General features: G+C 35.5%; 1 protein-coding gene across 1 annotated transcript in view; it reads right to left on the reverse strand.

Annotated features, from left to right (window-relative positions):
• Positions 1-22,129, reverse strand: part of DCDC1 (doublecortin domain containing 1) — a 455,120-nt gene that overhangs the window by 250,387 nt on the left and 182,604 nt on the right. Inside the window, exon 9 of the mRNA XM_061149231.1 lies at positions 4,461-4,553. Within this exon, the coding sequence (XP_061005214.1) occupies positions 4,461-4,553 (93 nt within the window). The remainder of the gene's footprint in view (positions 1-4,460; positions 4,554-22,129) is intronic.

The raw sequence follows: 22,129 nt of genomic DNA on the forward strand, positions 1-22,129 counted from the left end.
AAGAGCAGAAGGTAGCAAAAAAAAAAAAAAAAAAATTGAATATTCTGATGAAACAAACCAAACTTCTGAAAGAATGCAAATGCACACCTGTCAATAAACATACACGTAGGGCAGTTTGGTTGTGTTTCTGTGATACATTGATGCAACTCTTGAATTTAATTAAAGTCTGAAGATGATTTAGAGTAAGCACAAAATATTATTTGATTTATAAACATTCTTAAATGTATACCTATGAAAGGTGTACATTCTAAACCATACATTGTGAATACTGTATTTTAACTATTACGAATGACTCTTTGAGGAGCTCCTGGTTTTTGAGTGAGGAAAGTTCCTCACTCCTCACTATTTGAGTGAGCATCTAGCTTCTCACTAGATGTTGAGTTTAGCTCTTGGTCTGAGTGCTGTGTGGCTTAGAGTCCATATATGCTAGTGAGGAGACTCCAGAGCACTGTGTACTAAATTGTCACTTGGAATCAGCACAAAAGGGCAGCAGCCTCCATGCTAGGAAACACCATCTGGACTTACAACATATGGGATAGTCTCAAAGGCAGGTCAGTGCTTAAACTTAAGACCAAGATACTTTCTAATTTATAGCATAATTAAAAAGAACCAGAAGTGGGGCTGGGAGATAAAAACAGGTGTTTTAAACTCCCTAAAATCTCTTATTTGTTTCAGGTACAGAGTACAGTGTGTTTTTAGGCTGAGAAGTGAATATAACCAGACTTGATGAACGAAGACTAGAAAAGACATGGGAACCTCTGGGCAAAATTAAGTATCTCTTAGTCTTAAAATTAAGGATGAGCTACAGTGTAACTACCAAGAAAACTGAAGTGTGTACCATCTCTTATTCCAATTACTGTCACTACTCTCAACTTTTTAATGGGAAATTATTTTGGAAGGAGTTTTATCTTGTTTCCAGCCAGAGGTCATTTATGCACTGCCTTTAGGCCTATTTAAGAGTCCAACATTCCCATCAACTCATGGGGAAAGGGATGATTGAAAATAAAGACATTTAAAATATTTTTATAACTTAGCAAGAAGGCTATGATGAAGGCAATAAGGATGATGTCAACTTTACCTTTTGAGGAAGCACCAAGGATGCGTTTCATAAGCCTCTAACTACAGGAGCATAACTGACCAAGGGTCCAAGCTATTATGCTTTTACATCTATCACCAGGTAGGCACCAATGGCCAAAGACACTATAACAAGTCCAATCCAGGGAGTCAGAACACTCCTCTGATGGACAACCTTGACTCAAGCATGTGTCACCAGCTTTGCCACATTCTCCTCAGCTTGCCAAATAGACTTCCACTCAGTCTTCCCTTCCTCTCTCCTTCACTCATGTTCAAGCCTGCATTTCAGTCTGACAGGTCTTCCAGTATTACTTAAGAGCTCTCCCCAGTATGGATTTTAATAGATGAAATGCCTGTGAGAGGATTGCTGTTGTTCAGTCGCTAAGTCGTGTCCGACTCTTTGTGACCCCATGAACTGCAGCATGCCAGGCTTTCCTGTCCTTCACTATCTCCCAGACTTTGCTCAAACTCATGTCCATTGAGTCAGTGATGCCACCCAACCATCCTCTGTTGCCCTCTTCTACTTCTGCCCTCAATTAAAGCCCATACACATTTTAAGTTCCATCTTGGTGTCAACTTTTCAGAGAATCTGGAATAACACACTTTGAAACTGACAATAAAAAATTACATTCAGATATCCAGCAGACCATTTCAAAAGGCTTGCTCTATCAACATATATCATCACCTCAAAGAAGTCTTATGATACATCAGTTCAGTTCAGTCGCTCAGTTGTGTCTGACTCTGCAACCCCAGGAACCGCAGCACGCCAGGCCTCCCTGTCCATCACCAACTCCCAGAGTCCACCCAAACCCATGTCCATTGAGTCAGTGATGCCATCCAACCATCTTATCCTCTGTCGTCCCCTTTTCCTCCCACCTTCAATCTTTCCCACCATCAGGGTCTTTTCAAATGAGTCAGTTCTTTGCATCAGGTGGCCAAAGTATTGGAGTTTCAGCTTCAAAATCAGTCCTACCCAGGACTGATCTCCTTTAGGATGGACTGGTTGGATCTTCTTGCAGTCCAGGGGACTCTCAAGAGTCTTCTCCAACACCACAGTTCAAAAGCATCAATTCTTCAGTGCTCAGCTTTCTTTATAGTCCAGCTCTCACATCCATACATGACCACTGGAAAAACCACAGCCTTGACTAGACAGACCTTTGTTGGCAAAGTAATGTGTCTGCTTTTTAATATGCTGTCTAGGTTGGTCATAACTTTCCTTGCAAGGAATAAGAGTCTTTTAATTTCATGGTTGCAATCACCATCTGCAGTGATTTTTGAGCCCAGAAATATATTATTATTATTCCCAGTTTTCATGCAGAAAAATTACATAAAATAAATTAAGATTTTAAGATAAAACTACAGGTAGCAGAAATCTAAATTCAGATTTTATGATGTTTACTTTAGGTTTTGAAATACATCTCGATATATAATATTTTTGTAAAATTTTTAAACTATGGGCAAAAAAAAATGTTGAAACAATCTCCTCATCCCCCACATTTTTTCATGTCTCTTCATCATGATGATTTAACATCTCTGTATATGAATTAGGGACAAAACTTGATGTCACTGACTTACACATCAAAATATAATCACCATCAAATTAATGACATAAAAAGTATTCTCATAGTGTATGGAATGTATTTAGAAATTATTACACACACACACACACACACACACACACACACACATGGTTAATTTTTGAAGCAAACAAAAGGCATTTGGAGACATAACTGATTAAGCAAATGTGTGACTAAATAAGTCCCTTTGAAGGAAGAATAGTGATAGATGTAAGTACCAAATAAACATTAAGATAGTAATAAAGTAGGAATGTCAAATAAGCATTAATAATGTTGAATTTTACAAAAAAATAATTTTCATTTCCAGTTTTGCTAACAAGGTGGCATTAAAGATGATATTTTTAGCATAATCATTTTCTTGCACCACTTCAAATTTTCAGTTCCATTGAAATTGTAGTTTTACATAAAATATTGAAGAGCAAAACAACTATAATATTTAAAATGTAGAAAATAGTTAATCTGTTCATTCTTTTGGATTGTTTTCTATTTATTCTCCAATAACTTGTTACTATAGATATAATTTTAATTATACTAATTCAACTAGAGGTTTTTATTTGCACTTCCTAAAGTTGACCATATCAACATATATGATAGATTTATTTTAAACTTACTGTGAAAATTTAATAAAAACTCTTCTTCTGTGATAAAAATCACACAGAGGACAATATCTTTAATTTATAACTAACAACCTAGTTTTTAACTTATTAAGTGTAATCACTTGTAATATTAAGTGAAAGGAATCAGAACTATAACTTAAATCTATAAAATTGTTTTTGTTTTCTGAAATATTTTCTACTGAGATTTCCAATCAATGTTTACAATATAATCTTTAATACTGCACATATATAAGTCTCAAATATTAATATAGTCTCTAACTTAAAGAATTGAATTCACTCAGGAAAATTTGATGCATTGCACCTGTTCATCTATTCTAAAATACACAGCTAGCAAAGGAAATGCAATTACAGTGATAAAAAAAATATTAAAACCCTAAAGCTTGGATAGATTTCTCTGCCAAAATGTCAAAAGAAAATTACATGAAAGTTTAATTTTTAAATATTCACGCTCTCTTATTCTTTAAGTTGCTTATAGATTTTATTTACTGACAGTAGTACATGGAAATTAGCAAATTCATGATCTTTCCTCACAAAGATTAAATGCTTTTGCATTCCAGGAAACTACATGAAAATCATTTTCCCCTTTTGTCTAACACCAATTTTGTATTATTATTTCATTTATGGAATATGCTGTCAACCTCACAGCATGAGCTTTGGAGAGAAGAAGCCTTGCTTTAATAGTTCTTCATTACAATATTGCCTACAGAATCTTATGATTAGCTCACTTAGCCTTGACATTTATAAACTACAGTTTTTTTCGAGATAAGAGATAACATTGCTAACATTCATCAAATACAGAAAGATAACTCTATTCATAGCAAGTCAGAAAATAAAAATAAGATTTTATTATTTATTTGAAGTTCAATAAAATTGTAATCTTTTTCCTATGTTAGCACATTCTGTAATGCCTAGATTCTGGCTGCATGTAATAATTTCCTAATTTAGGACATTTATGAGAAAATATTTATAAGTAGTTTCAGAAAATTATAATATGATTAATTCCTTCAAGAAGATAATTTTCAAGGTGCCTATATCAATAAAATAATTTCCAGTTTTGACCAGTTTTTTCATTGATTGTTGTTATCAGATAACTATAGTTGGTTCACTACCAAACCCATGTAAAATTTGTCTTAATTTTATAATTAGTACTTATTACAGTTTTACAGTACAGTTTAAAAATTAAGTTCCTTACTTCTGCTTGTGCCTGACGGTGTTCTTTCACTGTCATTGAAAGAATGACTTTTTCAGTAACTTTCCCTTTCTGTTCATTCACAGCCAGTTTCAACTAGAAAAAAAAAAAAAAAGCAAATGACATGAAAATAGGCACATATTGACACCTAATAGCAACATTTATTTAAACAACTAATTCAGCATTATCATGGAAGGTGATTTCAAATTAATTTGGCCTATATGTATGTGAAAATTAATCCCACTTAGATTAAAGAAGTCAAAATGTTTTTATACTTAAAACATTTCGCACTGAATTTTTCACTTCCACTTTTACTGTTTTTAAGTTCACTAAAATATAATTTGGGAGGGGGGTTCCAAATAGCAAATATTTGACACTGGTGAATACTTTTTAAAAGCATTTTTCAAAATTAACTGCAACATTTTTAAAATTAGACTGATATTTCTTGTAAAATGTTTCATTGCCAGTGGGGAATAAATTGATTGCTGTTATGTCAGGATAAGAATTCAAGGATATAAACCAAAACCAAATGTCAATTCACTCTAGAACAGTTCAGAATGATTTACAGTACTTCATGGCAGAGTATGCTGTATCTTAAAATACCTAACAGTTACTTCCAACCTGCTCCATGAACAGAGCCCGATAAAGATTTTCTACGGTATTCTATAAACTTATGTTACAAAAAAGTGAATGTGATCCATTCTTTATAAACAATCCCCATCAAAACAAAATGCTATTTCCAAAAAAAAAAAGGAAAAAGCTAGACTCATATAATAATATTCAATTAATAGACTGGTAATAACAGGAAGAAAGAAAGTTAACAGCCTAATACAAAAACTTCTAAACTGAAATATTTAACAGTTCTTAAACAACGGACATGCCATAGAGTATTTTCTTAGTGAATATTAAGAATAAATAATGATCATGCTTTTTGTTTTGTTTTGTTAATGCTGTTGTTGTTTTAAATAGGCTTTCTCAATAGTATGCCTAGCAAATCATGTTTGAGTTAACATGAATCTTAAATCTATACCCTGCCTGAAGACCCACTCCTCTACTTGGGACAAAATGGGGGCAGGGGTCAATGCTATAAGAATAGTATCAAATCTGTAAACTTTTCTTCTACTGATATGTGACACAGCTCAGCATATCAGAGATTCTGTTTTGGTAGAAGGGAAAAACCTAAGGAATCCTTAGGTGATCCTGAGGATCACCCTAGATAAGGAGTTGACAAATATTTCCATAAGAAATATTTAGGTTCTGGGGAAAGGGAAACAGATAAGTCTCTTTTGCAATTACTCAACTCTGCCTAGGTGGCATGAAATGAGTGAGAGAGTGAAAGTTGCTCAGTCATGCTGACTCTTCGCGACCCCATGGACTGTAGCCCACCAGGCTCCTCTGTCCATGGAATTCTTCAGGCAAGAATACTGGAGTGGGTTGCCATTTCCTTTTCCAGGGGATCTTCCCGACCCAGGGATCAAACTTGGGTCTCTCACATTGCAGGCAAATTATTTACTGTCTGAGCACCAGGGAATGTAGCACGAAATACATAATAAATAAATAAATGAGTGTGGCTATGTCCCAATAAAACTTAAAAAAGACAACAAGTGGCAGACTGAATTTGGACAGCAGGCAATGTTTGCCATTCCCTTTCCTAGATTGAGAAACACTGAAAACAAACAAACAAACAAACAAAAATCATGTGACATACATGGTAACTACAGTTATGATACAACATGATATATTTGAAAGTTAGTTGACAGTACGTCCTAAGAGTTCACAAGGAAAAAAATTTAGACTATATGAAATGATGGATGTTTAAACTTATTGTGATAATCATTTCATAATGTATGAAGTTCAAGTCATCATGCTATTTACCGTAAACTTACACAGGGGTCATACGTTAATTATATCTCAATAAAAATGGGAAAATACCATCATGTGAGACTGTTCTTAGAATTAATCTCCCAAAGGAATATATATTCTCCTGTGCTAAAGTAATACAGAAAACATAATATTATAAAAAGTCAAATATCAAACTCAACTTCCACATATGAAAGCCTATGTGTAAACTGTCACCAAGATCATCTTTTCTTTAAAAAATTAATTTCCAAATGTAAAAACATTCAGAACAAATCTTTTTTGAAGGGAAGCAAAACGAAACAAAAACAGAATTAGGAAACTCCCTGATGCCACAGCAGTAAGTCCAATTCTAATGAGGCCTCCTAGGGCCATGACATTTAGAGCTGCTTTCAAGTAACTCTTTAAAAAGTAGGAATTCTTTACCTCTAAAATTACTACAGTTGGAAAAAATCACCTCATTCTTACATTTAATTTATAGCACTATCTTAATCTACATAAGCTGAGGGAAAAATCTTATTAATATTATTGAAAAGTATCACAAACAGTACCAAACAGAGAACCCGGTATGATAGTGAGAAATAAACTGTCAACAAAACACAAGGATACATACATGGGGCTTTTTCTGAAAAGAGACCAGACATTCTAAAAGAGAAATATCTTAACATAATAGTCTAGAGAAAATTACTGAAAGTAAAAAGTCAAATTAAGAGAATGCAGTTTCTAACATTCCTCAATCTCTTCCTCAAATTTCAGACACAATAACAATAGTAAGATTCTTCTGTCACTCCGGAGGAGGACATTCTGTTTCTTCATTAAGACAAAATTAGATGCTTTTGGTTTGCTGTTCTTATCTAACATACATGAAATAATTTTCTGTCAATGGACTTGAAATTTCTGAAGCTAGTTTTCATGTATAAAGAGGTAGAAACTTCCAATTGAAAATAAAAAACAAACAGGAAGGATGAACCTTGAGGGCATTACCCTAAGTGAAATAAGTCAGATGGAGAAAGATAAATAGCAAATGAATGATCTCATTTACATATGGAATCTTAGAAAAAAAAAAAAGCTCATAGATACAGAGAACATTGGTGGTTGCCATAGGTGGGAAAGGGGTTGAAGGGTGGGCAAAATGGATGAAGGAAGTCAAAAGGTACAAACTTTGAGTTAAAAATAAGTAGTGAGGATGTAATGTACAGCATAGTGACTATAATTAATAACAGCATATTACATATATGAAAGTTGCTAAGAGAATAGATCTCAAAAGTTCTTATCACAGGAAAAAATCTGTAACTATGAGAAAGGTTAACTGTGAGGAGGGTTAACTAGACATTGTGGCAATCAGTTTTCAATATATCTCTCAATTAAAAAAAACAGGAAAGATGGCTCCAATTTGTATAAAACTATGAAAAGTCAAATCTCCACCAAACAGAGGAGTGGAAGATCAAGTCACCATTTTCTAATTATATCATGGCCTTTTTTTTCTTTTTTTAATGGCCTTTTTTTAAAGTGAGAAAATACCCACAAATATTTGGGTACTTATACTCAAATATCAACAAGTTAAGTGTGAAGGTTTAATTCACCATTTTCATTAGAGTTTGCCACTAAGATTTTAAAAGGGTGTAAGTAACAAACACTGGCCTTCCAAAACTATGTTAAAGTGGGCTCATTCAATATTAATGGCAACCAGAAAAGAACAGTCAAGGGACTAGTCAAAGACAGTAGCAGATGTGGAAGAAACAAGGAACATGATGGCTCTGTCAAAGAGAAGTGAACAAAATGATTAAAGACAACGATCTGATTAGAGAAACAAGATTAAAAAGGAGGAAATTCCCCTCAAACAATGTCTATGAATTAAGAAAAGAAATCCAAAACTACACCTGAAACAACAGATCCCAATGAAATGATTTCTAGTGGTGGTTACCTTTTAAACTATATTTTACATAAAACTATTAATGCTAGGGCTCCCCTGATAGCTCAGTTGGTAAAGAATCCGCCTGCAATGCAGGAGACCCGGGTTCAGTCCTTGGGTTGCGAAGATCTCCTGGAGAAGGGAAAGGCTACCCACTCCAGTATTCTGGCCTAGAGAATTCCATGGACTGTATTAATGCTAAGGTAGCAGATATTCTACTTTCTCTAAAGCCTTAAAAGCTCATAGATGAGTAATGAATAGTTTTATAGAAAACATATGGCACATTGTGAACATAATAGAAAGTACTCTTAATTTTGAGGAATTCTTCAAACATGTGCTGGCTCAGAAAAGCTGTGCTATGGACATCCTAGAAAGGAAAACAGGCTGAAGACCTCCTGCTGGAGAAATACAGATAGAAAAGCAGCTATCTCATTTTATGTATATCATTAACATTATATGGCTATTCTTTCCTATTTTCTTTTTTTGCTGTGGATAACTTTACCGTAAACCATGTGCTATTTACTTTTAACTTCCTCCATCCAGGTGGCTCAGTGGTAAAGAATCTGTCTGCCAATGCAGGAAATACAAGAGACCTGGGTTCCATCCCTGGGTCGGGAAGATCCCCTGGAGGAAGAAATGGCAACCCACTCCAGTATTCTTCTCTGGAAAACTCCATGGACAGAGGAGCCTGGGGGCTACAATCCTTGGGTCACATAGAGTCGGACATGATTCAGCACACACACACAAGCAAAATATTTTAAGGTGTATTTATGAAAATCATAAGACTGTGTAACAATTTAACATGATAGATAAAATAAAATCTATTTTATAGGAAAAAATAACTCTAAAGTAAATTCCACAGTCCAATTATTAATGTCTTTATAAATGATACGGTAATCAAACAACCTGGTATGTTCTATGTAATTTATATTGACATTCCAGATAGGTACTTGTCAAAAAGAGAAGAGCCTATTTATCCAGCCAACCTATCAGTGCTTGGACTGTAGTTCTGATGCAGTTTTCTCAATGTTCTCCAGAAGAACAGCTAATGATTTAAATGTGAAACATGTGATACATGTTGAGTATAATGCTCTTAATAAAGCAACATAACCCAAAAAGACAATCAAATCTATCTTTCTATCAAAAATCTATTTTTGATCAGTAAATACTGATATATTAATAAATTACTTGACCCATATTTTACATGCAGATCAATAGGCAATACAGTTTAGCATAAAAAACAGGACAATCAGCCTTCATATATATTGACAAGTTTTCCAATGGTCTGTTAATATACAAAAGACTGGGACAAATTACTTATTTATATATACAAAACATGGTTATAAAGACCAGCTGCAGGTATTTTTTTGGAAAGTGCATTTTAATAAGGTCCTATTCAGTTAGGGAACAAATGGGGAAGAAGTAGTTTGCACTACAGAGTTTAGCGCGAGAGCTTTCTCTCTTTCTAACCACGAAATCAATCATTTGTCCAGACTGTGGGAGTCAGAGTTAGTTACTGAAAAGAGCTCCGTATATAAACAAGTCAATAACTCATTGTGTGTTATTGTTGAGCTGAAGAAGTCGGCTTTCAAAAAGCTGCCCCTGCTTCTCTCAGAATGAATGTCACTGTATTCAGAGACTGGGAGAGAGTTCTTTGTTTCCAGCCATTGCTGGCTGCCATTTATGTATGGGAACAGAAGGTGGCGGCTAGGAGGGTGGGGGAAGCCACTATTTGGTACCATGTATGTCCAGGAAAAACTCTGAATTCTGTCAACCTAAATAATTTGTGTCTAGAAATGCATTAATGTAATTGATAAAGAGTGGCCACACACAAAAAAATTGGTAAAATAATTGAACAATAATGAGCCTGTATCATTTTAAATTGGATCAGGCTGCTATTTTTGGTTCACTACCTGCCAATAAAGATGAAACCACAATATAAGCAATGTTTTGAAAAGTTCAGATGTACAAAATGAAATTGGTAAACAGGTCAATATATCAAATAAATACTATCTGTTCCTGCCATAAATATTAAAGGTAATTCATGGAACACTCATGGGGTTTTTTTAAGTTCCTGTTTTTGTGTTAATTTCTTTAAGAAATGATTCTATGTACTTAACACTTACAATGCTAGAGAAATCTGTATTATTTTTGACTTAAAATGAATTTAAATATCCTTTAGAGTTGAAGTAAATCTAAAAATTCATAAGATATAAATATTATACTATTTATTTCATCTTAATGTTTATTAAAAATCTACTATTTATTCAAAATCAAGCTAGGGACTGTGAAGAAGCACCAGAACCAGGATTGAAGGCTTATAATTAGGCCAGGCAAATGAAAAATACACCTGGTCTGTTTAATAAATGATCTTCATGGTGGGGCAAGGAGGGGTGGTCTCTGAAATCTTTAAATAAAAGCTTAGCTCTTAATTAAATAAAGTTGGGGTTGTAGGCAAGGAGATAGGTGGAACCTAGAACTGAATCCAGTTGATTCCAAATCACTTCACCAATTTAGAAAATCACAACATTAAGTCATATAACATGCTCTCACATGCTGTACTAGACATTTATCTAGGTACAAATAAGCAAAGTGCAACATGGTTGAGATAAAAAATAGAAAGTGAGAAACAGTATACAGTGGAAGGTACAAACAATAAACCTATAAATACAAAAGACAAAAATATTATTGGAGGATGGAGTGGTTGGAGAAGACAGAAAGTCACAAATGATGGGTAGTGTCTAACTAGGTAAAGAAGTGATAATATAGGGCAATATTATTAATTCATATTAATTAATTACTAACTAGTAATTAATTACATGATGAAATTTGTTCTAAATATGATTACTGATTGGTTTCACATGACTTTGGAAGGGGAAAGGGAGAATCCTGAGCCTTAAAGCATAAGCAGAGAGGAAGGGTAGAGCTGATCCAAGTGAGTTGGCTTTGGCAATGGTCTGACTGGAAGGAATGACGACATCAAGGACTAGATGGCTAGTGCAACCCATACCTAATCTATTTTTGAATTTAACTATAAAGTAGGTGCTGGTCCTATACTGAGGGCATAATTAAGGACTTAGTGCTTAGCTTTGCCTTGGTTCAGCCCCATCCTCACAAGCTATATATATACTTAGTTCCGGTCTTAAGGGATTCCCTTAAGAAAGTCCTGACCTAGCTCCCACTTCTAACCCAGTTATCCCACTTAAATTCCTTCTACAAAAAAATTCAAGAGTGCCACTTTTAGACTTGGGGAAGGAGCAGAACTTCTAATTTAAAACTGGCTGTGAATTCTGGCTCTGCCATATATTATTAGTTCTGAGACATTTGGCAATCAAGATGGTTTATACAGTCCAGGCCTTCTAAAGCCAGGGATTCCACTCCCATCCTTGCCAATTGTTTGAGAAAAAAAAAAAGCTACCTTTACCAGAGTCTGCAGCTTCTTGAAGTCAGTTTAAAAGATAATTTACGAAAGAAATTTTCATAATATTTAAAAAACAGCAAATACTTTACAAACATTTTAAAAATTTATAGTTTGTCTAAAGGGATATAAAAGAGAATTCTCTGTGCTTACCTTCAAAATATTCAATATTTAATTGAAGAAACAATCCTCTTTAAAAATCTCCTTCCTTCCCTGTTTTTTGTTTTGTTTTAAGTAATCATAAAACAATTTTAGCTCTTCTACATTCTGTGGGGAAAGTGATGCTGAGTTAGTGCTGACTTAGTAGCCAGATTATAAACTTTCTGCTAGACATTCTGTCACAATTTGGAAAGACTAATTAGAAAACCCAGGAATTGAACCAGGGTCTCCCTGCATTGCAGGCAGATTCTTTACCAACTGAGCTATCACAGAAACCCTCAGGAAAGCCACTTGCCTAAATTCAACTCAGCTTGCCCTGATTCTCCATTTTTTCCACTATCGTGTGAAGTTTTGGAGGAACTGTACTACTTTGGCCAAGGGGTAGATCCCTAACTCTCCCAGACTAATCATCCTCTTTCTTCAGAGACACAGAGTCATGAGGGAAACCACACAGAGAGGTAAACAGCTGGAGAGAATCTGTCCCATTAATAGCACACTCAAGAGTTTGTCCCTTAAATCCAGATGTCCGGAGTTGTTTCAGTTCTTTCTACAGCCCCTTTTTTTGGTCTTTCCTTGAATCCCACTTGCTATCACCTGCCACCCCCATTAAATTCTTCTTTCACCTAGGTTAGCCTAAGCCAGACCCCACTGACTATAACCAATAAACTCTAACAGATATGTCATATATGTCCTCACAATAAATGTCCCATTACTTTAGACCATCTGAATGAGCCTCTATTACTAGTAACTAAAATTATCCCACTCAAAAGTCTTAATAATGTGTCCTTCAGGTATTATAATGGGTAATGTAACTAGAGTAATGGTTTAAAAATTATCCTTTTCATTTTTGCCTTTCCAAGAATGTGACTGTCCAAACTATTCCAGGCATCCCTAGGATTTGTCACAATAACATTGCTTTTGTCATGTACAACAGAAATGTGCAACGAAACAATACTCTTACATATACGACTGTTGACTTAAAAAAAAAAAAAAAAAACACTGTTGCCCTGAAAGATGTGCCTCTCAAGAAAACTCTTTACCTTTCACCCCCAATTAACCATATAAGCAGCTAAATTTAATGATTCAGCCTATAAATTCTCTTGTAGATTAGGAGTAATGACTGACTATTATTAAGCCTTTGCTGGAATCAGAAATAAGTAAGACGTAATGCAAGAACAAAACAGAAGCCTACTTCCTTCTGTCCTAGGGGGAAAACTGGAAGAAGTCTCAGAGAGAGAAGCAGGAAAGTAGCCAGAAGGATTAGGTCCCAAGTTCTCCTTTTTTAGGGTGTGGCTTGGGTTTAGCTTCCCGGAACCACCTTCGGTTTCTGCGTCGCGTGACAGGGAATTGGCTCAGTGACGTCCGCCACAGGCCATCAGCGCGGTGAGGAGAGTGGCTGTAGTGAGAGCGGCCCCACAAACCAGCCGAGCCAGAGCCAGGTGGGCGTCTCAGTCAGACCTTTGGGGGCCATCTCTAACATCACAGAAGTCAGGTTCAGACTGTATCAGCCAGGAAGCACCACCAGAGAAAGCCAAGAGAAGAGACTAAGTCCACACACTGGAGGCAGAAGAGGGACAAGACCATGGCAGGCAGCTGCCGTGCTAACCAGTGATTCCAATGGGCCAGCATGAGGCCAGGGGCCCCTTCTCCCGGTGCCTTAAGGATATGAAAGCCACACCTCTTCTTCCATATACTACCTAAAGGAAACCAAGAGAACACAGGAGAGTCTATTTGAGAGAAATAATGATCTAAAATAACTATTTAAACGATCTGTTCAGACTAAGCTTTGAACTGAATTGGACAGTTATTTTCCCCCCAGATTCGGTGGGCAAGAGCTCAGGAAGAAAGCGATCAGAAAATACCTCAGAAAATATGTGTCAGAAAATACCTCAGTCATTTAGTTATTTTGCACACAAAGTGTGTACACACGTGTAAGAGAGTCAGTCTATCAACTGAGCTAAGGAACAGAGTTCAGCTGAGAGGCATGTGTGGCAGGCTGCTTAATTAGAGCAGCCCTGTGTCATTTCCCACACTAGAATGTTTTTCAGTTTTTACACAAAGTAATGAGCCACATTTTCTCTCACCCGCTAAAGTAGCTATCTAATCAGAGAACTCCTTGAGAACCATAGTTAGGCTCTGGGGCCCAAACAGGGTAAGCCAGATGGGCCTCTATCAGTATGAAACAGTGTCTGAACATGGGTTAGGCTGGGGATGATATGCCTTGTTGTTATTCAGTAGCTAAGTCGTATCTGACTCTGCGACTATATGGACTGCAGCCTGCCAGGCTTCCATGTCCTCCTCTATCTCCCCGAGTTTGCTCAAGTTTATGTACACTGAGTCAGTGATGCTATCTAACCATCTCGTCTTCAGCCGTATCATCCTCTGTGATATGCCTTACATGCGCAATAAGCCTATTTTCAATCATTACTTCCCACAGTGATGAGGGAAATGTCCCCATTAATCCTTCGTCACCCAGCTTTGGTTCAATCTCATTGGTAAGGCTCACTCTGGCTTTGTCCTCATCTCATATGCATGTATGAGCCAAAATAGACTGCCATGTCCCGAAGACAGTGCCGCTCCTCTCTCCCTTCTTTCATTCTTCCATCTAATGTATTTACTGAAGGCAGTGCTACTATAAACAATGCACTGTACTGGTTCCAGTAATACAAATATCAGTTAGATGCCTCTGTACCTTCAGAGGGCTAACAGTCCATTGAGAAGTGCAGCTCCACAGTCAGCATTTCCCTGGTTGTTTTCATTGCGTGTGTTCCTGAGGTAAGGTACCATGTCTTACAATTCTTTTATATCCTCCAGTAAACAAAACCATAACAGAACATTCAATAAACACCTGTGATAGATTAGTGATGGATGAAAATCCTCAAATTCTAAGTACTTTTACTTTGCACCAGACAACTATTTCCTAAACTATGTGCTGGATATTGTGATATAGGGATTTTGTAGTCAAATGATTTTCTTTAACACTAGGTTAAATCACAATTAATGGGTTTCTTTGTAGCATGGCTGCTAGGAGGCTCTAAGATGCTAATACTGTATATGGTGTTAATAACCATGAGAGTGTCTCAGAGGTCCAGCCAGATATACTTTCAAAAATGTGTCGAGACCAGCAATTTTCAAGTTGGTCTTGAAAGTTGAAAATGGACCACTAAACATTTATTCCAGAGTGAATACAAAAGTGACTCAGTACCCAGACACAGGAAGCACAGCTCTGTCCACTGTCAACACAGCTCAACCCTGTCGGCTATGCTTCCCCCAAATTAATCTATAATTCTCCATGTAATTTGTCTTATTGAGGAAAAAATTCTGTAATATTCCTAAAACATATGATCAAGAAATTTGGGGGTAAAAAAGAAGACCGTAAAACTAATATTAAAACATAGATTAAAAAAAAATAAAACATAGATTAAAACAAAAATCACTAAAGTAGTATATCACATTGTGGAGCATAAGACAGAAAATGGAACTAATTATCAAGCCAAAATAGACAAAGCTTATATATTTAGGGCTTTATTACATGTTAGATATGATACAAGTCTAATATATCTTAGGCACAATTCCAAAATTCAAAAATTTCTGAAAACTGAATGTTGTTTTAGAACTTATCAGGCAATAAAACCTAGTAAGGACTAATTTATAGACTTATCTCACTTAGTGTGAATGTTTTACTGTGAAAATACTGAAGTACTTTATTTCAGGGAACTGTTTCAGTTCCTACTACAGTTGTTCTATAATATATGGTCTACGTACTACATTACTTTTCTATAATCCAAAACATAACAAATTCTGAATTCTGCTAGTCCCAGAAAGTTCAGATAAGAGGCTGTGGCCCAAATTTCAATTCAACAAAGAAACGGTGGATTTTGCAGGTAGAATTAGAATGACCAACTAACAAATACTTTAGAACAATAAGTTGGATCTATTTTTTTTTTTTTTTACTTTTAACACTTTTAGTGACTTAAAGATTTAACCATAAAAATGCTAGGATATAATATAGTTGAATTTGTAGAGTTTGAAAAATTCTAACATTGATAGATTTAACTAAATGAAAGTCTTAAACTTCTGTATCTTAAAAAGGAAATTTAATAAAATTAAAAAGGAACACATACTGAGAAAATATTTGCAACATGAAGTAGACTCATATACTTAATATATAAAGAACACTTTGTTGTTGTTCGGTTGTGAAGTCACATCTGACTCCTTGTGACCCCTAACTGCAGCATGCAAGGCTTCCCTATCGTTCCCTGTCTCCCAGAGTTTGCCCAAACTCATGTCCATTGAGTCAGCGATGCTATCTAACCATCTCATCCTCTGCCGCCCCCTTCTCCTTTTAAAGAACACTTTAGGTTGACTAAAAAATTAATTAAGAAAAAAATAAACACCAAGGAAAATAGAAGCAAAGGAAACAAATATATGGTTCATAAAAGAAATACAAGGGCCAAATAAAACAAGCACAAAAAATTAAATATTACTATTAATAAAATAATTCAAACTAAAACAATGAGATGATGTGTTTAACTTACTGACTGACCAGTCCAAAAAAAAAATTTCTACTAATAAGGATTCGTGAATTCAAGGATTAATGAATACAGGGAAACTGTGCTTTCAAGTATTGCCAATGAAAGCATAAATATTATAGCTTACTAGAGGAAAATTTAGCAATGTATATCAAATCTTTATAATATACACAACTTTTTATCTAAACATTCCACTTCAAGGAATTTTTCAATAAAAAATAATCATGGATATGCACCAGAAAATTGACTAAAATGATGACAAAACATTGTTTTGCAATAGTAAAAAAAATTGCACACATAAATGTTCAAAATTAAGAATATTAGTAAAATAAAGCTTTTGGCTAGAATATCATCATCCCTTTAAAATAATGTTATGGAATACTGAATAATGGGAAATGGTAACAACATAGTAACTGAAAAACTGTGGTCTCAAAATGTAAATAAGATTTTAAATATGTATCAGGATATGAGAAGTATATGCACTAAAATATTAAGAATAGCTACTCAAAAGGTGAAACTCTGGGTAGTGTAGCTCTTTTTTTTTAATTTATAACAGCTTATATCTACAAACTAAATTTTCTGAAATATTAATACATAAGCATGATAAATCTTATAATTAAAAAATAGGTTCTTTTTAATATTGCTTTATTTTCCTGTACTACCAATATGTATGAGTTACTACTAATTTTTAAAATCTGTCTTCTGTCCACATTTGACCCAACATAATTATCTTTTCCCTCATTTTATTTCAATCTTTACAAGATAAAATATAATTCAGAAGAAAACAAGAAATTTACAAAAAAGACAAAAGAGGTAAAATACTATTAACACCTTTACTTTCAAATTACCAACTGCCTGCTAAAACTTTTTTGAGAGACTGGGTAGTGTAAATTAATGCAGGGCAATGGAAGGTTTATCTTATTTAATAACTGCATTAAACCATATTTACTGCTTCTTAAAAGTGAACTAAGATGAGAGCAAAGACTGGGTAGAGATAAGGGTGGGATTCTCATTGTCTACTCTGTCATTCTGGGCACTGGGGATGCAGTGTAGAGTTTAATCCTCAAAAGAGCTCTAGGAAGTCCTGTAACTGATGCTTAAAGAGATAAAGTAACTCACTTATAACACAAGTTAAAAAAAAAAATTAAAAAACTGAGATTCAAATCCAGGCATGTCTGCCTCCTCTGCCCATGAATTTTAATTACATCTTGGATATATCAGAAAATATGATTTTAAAATGGAAGAAACAGCTAGATAGTAACAGACAGATTGGCAAACTTGTCCTTCATACTAGAGCATTTAATTATGAAAACTCAGAGCTAAAAATCAGAATTATATTTATACAAATTGACATTAGATGACATTAATAAGAAAATAAATTACATTTGGAAACTTCAGGAGACTTTTATTTCAGGTATGTACAAAAAAACTAAATTAAGATTCACTGACTAATTGCAGCTATCATCAAACGTATTAACTTGTGTTTAATTCCTTACCTAACATTCCCTTCATCTCTAGGATTATCAAAATTAACACTCAATGTTACTTTTTCATTCTGAAAATTTCTATTAATGCATTCTAATACAGTTGATTAGTGCAACTAATGAGTACTCAGAGGTACTGTTCACTGTCTTTAACAGTTTGGATCTTTTCCTATGCACATATATAGAAATATAAGTACATGTAAAATATATGGATTTTATGTTTACAGAAATAGTATTACCTCCATATTATCTGGCAACTTGCTTTTCATTGCATGGCAGTGCCATGAAGTGTCCATTATAAGACATCTTAAGCAGATCTATCACCACCTAGTACTTACAGGTATTAAAAAATTTTTGGGGGGGGTAAGTTAATTTATTTAATTGGAGGCTAATTACTTTACAATATTATAGTGGTTTTGCCATACATCGACATGAATCAGCCATGGGTGTACATTTGTCCCCCATCTCGAACCCCCCTCCCACCTCCCTTCCCCTCCCATCCCTCAGGGTGGTCCCAATGCACTGGCCCTGAGTGCCATCTGATGCATCGAACCTGGACTGGTGATCTATTTTACATATGGTAATATACGTGTTTCAATGCTATTCTCTCAAATCATCCCAAACTTGCCTTCTCCCACAGAGTCCAAAAGTCTGTTCTCTACATCTGTGTCTCTTAAAATTTCATCCTTATTCAAAATTTCAGTGTCACACCTGATTTCAAGCTCTCCTTTATTACAGTGCAAGTTAGTTTTGTGACAGGAGAAGTTTGTGATAGGGAAAGCAGCACATTAACTTTTAATTTTCATTCTTCTTCAGTTCTTCTGCTGCTGGGAACACATCACTTTTGCTCCTATTCCACTGAAGAGAACTTAGTCACAGGGCCATCTCCAGCATCAAGTCAGGTTGGGAGATAGTGCCACCAAGTTTCAAAAAGAGAAGATGATTCTGCTGGAAGGCAAGAAGTCTCCACTACACTGCTGCTCTATATGGTGTGACCATGTAATTTACTGTTCAAACCAGGACATGCTTGAGGATAATAATTAGTCTGAGATAGCAAGTGAACTTGGACCATTTGGGGAAAATTCTCTTCTCTGCTTAATAAAGTCTCCTCTAACCTTTCTTCGGGTGGCCTTTCCTGAGGCAATCTGTCATTCCTTTTGTGTTGCCAGAGCGGTCTGTTCATAACTCTAGCACACCAACTCATACATTTGTATGATTAGCTATTTACTAACTTTCCACTCTGGGCTTCCCAGGTGGAGCAGTGGTAAAGAATCCACTTGTCAATGCAAGAGATGCAGGAGATGTCGGTTCTATCCCTGGGTCAGGAAGATCCCCTGAAGGAGGAATGGTAACTCACTCCAGTATTCCTGCCTAGAAAATTCCGTGGACAGAGGAGCCAGGCAGGTTATAGTCCATGGGGTCACAGGGTCGGACACAATTGAGCCCAGGATGCAAGAAAGATACAAGGATAAAAACAGATGGCCTTAACTCTAGGTTGTACCACCACTACCTTCCTTACATACACACACATGCACACACTCACACACTCTGACTACATTCTGGTTCAACTCCATCAGGAAGACTGCTCCGAATGGTTCTCAGTCCTGGGCATGGAGCCCATCTTTGAGGCTGTACAGTAAATGTGCAGGGCACTATTACAGCACACATGCAGTGAACTGGAGTCTCTTGCACATTGTTCTCTTGCACCAGACTCTGAGCTCCTCTAAAATAGACTCTGACTCTGTATTCAACTCTATTTCCTTAGTGCCTAGCACACAGTAGATACTTGACAAATACCAGTTAAACTGAACAGAGTTGAAGACCTGGGAATGGAATACATAGAATTCTCAAATGAAATTCCAGAAATCCCTAAAGCTTGGTAAGGAGGATAATGACTCCATCTTGTGGATCTATCTTCATCAACCAAATCTGGCCTTTTAAAATTATATATTGGGTGACTTTCATTTCAAGGTTAGTTAAGGTTGGAAGAGGAAACCCTGAGGCTGCCTTTTATTATCAGCTCTGTCATCTCTAGAGTCTTAGTGTCCACTCCTGTTAGGAAAGCTTAACATGAATCCTACTGTGGGCTTTTTCTTCCCAGCTGTTAAGCCTTGTGTTCTAAAGGGATGGGAGTCACAACTGCCAGTTGTCATTCTGACCAGAAATATTCTGGCACACAGACACTCATTGTATAAACCTTAAATAGCGTGTGCCGAAGAATTGATGCTTTTGAACTGTGGTGTTGAAGAAGACTCTTGAGAGACCCTTGGACTACAAGGAGATCCAACTAGTCCATCATAAAGGAAATCAGTCCTGAATATTCATTGGAAGGACTGATGCTGAAGCTGAAACTCCAATACGCTGGCCACCTGATGCGAAGAACTGACTCATTTGAAAAGACCCTGATGCTGGGAAAGATTGAAGGTGGGAGGAGAAGGGGATGACAGAGGATGAGATGGTTGGATGGCATCACCGACTCAATGGACATGAGTTTGAGTAAACTCCAGGAGTTGCTGATGGACAGGGAGGCTTGGCATGCTGCGCTCCATGGGGTCACAAAGAATCAGACATGACTGAGTGACTGAACTGAACTGAGTGTATAAACTCAGGACATTACAAAATTTAGTTTTGGTTTTCATAACTTGATTTGGATTCTAAGTTTTTACTGTCCTTTACTTCAAATACTGTTCATTAAAAAAATAAAGTTGACTTTGCTGCTGAGAGTGGTTTGAATTTGGGTGTTGCAATTTGCTTAAAGTGGATTCCCTTCTGTTCTCCAAAATTTTTGATCTCTCAATCTTATCTAATACATAGATACTTTGGTTATTTTATGTTCAATATTCTGATTTACCATCATCATCCACAAGTAGAGAAAAGAGAGTTTGTCGAGGCCTTACTGTGTGCCAGGCATTGTGTTTAGTGTTTTGCCTGTATTTCTCATTTATCTTTAAGAAAGATGAATGAGAAAATACAAGTCTGCAGAAGGGATGAATAAAGTATCAATATATTTAAACTATATGTCCTAAAACATGACCCAAATTTCTAGACACAAACCTTGAAATCTCTGTGGAAAAAACAAATCTCCTCCCTCTGAATTCTTCTAGTTTGTGTGTGTGTGTGTGTGTGTGTGTGAGATTTGTAGAGTATTTTGCATCAACATCACTCAAAGAAATTTATTGAATACTTATTTTGTGTTAGTACTATAAAATAGCGGTTAACAGGACACTTCCCTTCTAGATATTAAAATCTTAGATGGCAGACATATATGGGACAAACAGCAGTAAATACGAGAAGCATTAAAAAAAAAAGGCAGGATTTCTGGGGAGAGCTAACCTAAGCTCAAGGCTAGAGCAAGAAATGCTTCTCTGAACCAGAAATGATCTGAGCTAAAGATGGGCAAGAAGGCACCAAGTCAGGTATGACAAGGAAGAGAATGCTAGGCAGAGGAAGTGCTGGAGTTACCTATCCCACAAAATATCTTGTACAGTATCTTACCTACATTAACAGTATCTTATTAATTATGAAATAATTTAGAAAGGAATCATTATTGCCATTTTACAGATAAAACTGTAAAACTAAAAAACTAAGACTCAGAGATTAGATCAGTGAATAAGATTGGAATCCTTGCCTATCACAATCCAAAGCATTTCCACTATCTTTAACTTCCTCAGAAAGCTGCCTGCATCAGCTTCCTATTGGACCAATGGTTAGTAAACTTTTTCTGTGAAAAGACAGATAGTAAATATTTTAGGCTTTGCACACCAAGAAGGAACATTAAGGATAAAATATAGGAACTTGAATAACAAGAGAAAAAACAATTTTCATAAGCTTTTGATGAAATTCAAAATATAATAATAGTGATAAGAATAATTGAGTATAGTGTTTTGAACTACTGGTTGACTGACTAATGAGAAAAATTAAATTCTTTTGAGAGGAACAATATTTCAATTAATTGGGGTTTAAAGCTAAATGTTCCCTATAATAAAAAAAAAAAAAAGCAAAAAAAAAAAAAAAAAAAAGCAAAGAATCAGCTGTGAAAATCATTCTTAACAGGTGGACCATACCAAAACAGGCAACTAGTCAGATCTGGCTCATGGGCTATTGCTTAACAACCCCTGTACTAGGACATGACCAACAAGAGTAGCAATATTTAACAGAAATCTAATGTGAGACACATATGCAATCTTAAATTGTCTAGTAGCCATATTTTTTAAAAGGTAAAAAGAATAGGTTAAACTTACTTTACTAATTTATTGAGCCAAAATATTACCATTTAAACATATAATCAATACAAAAATTATTAATGAAAT

Source organism: Dama dama, chromosome 1, assembly GCF_033118175.1.
Source record: "Dama dama isolate Ldn47 chromosome 1, ASM3311817v1, whole genome shotgun sequence".
NCBI lineage: Eukaryota > Metazoa > Chordata > Mammalia > Artiodactyla > Cervidae > Dama > Dama dama.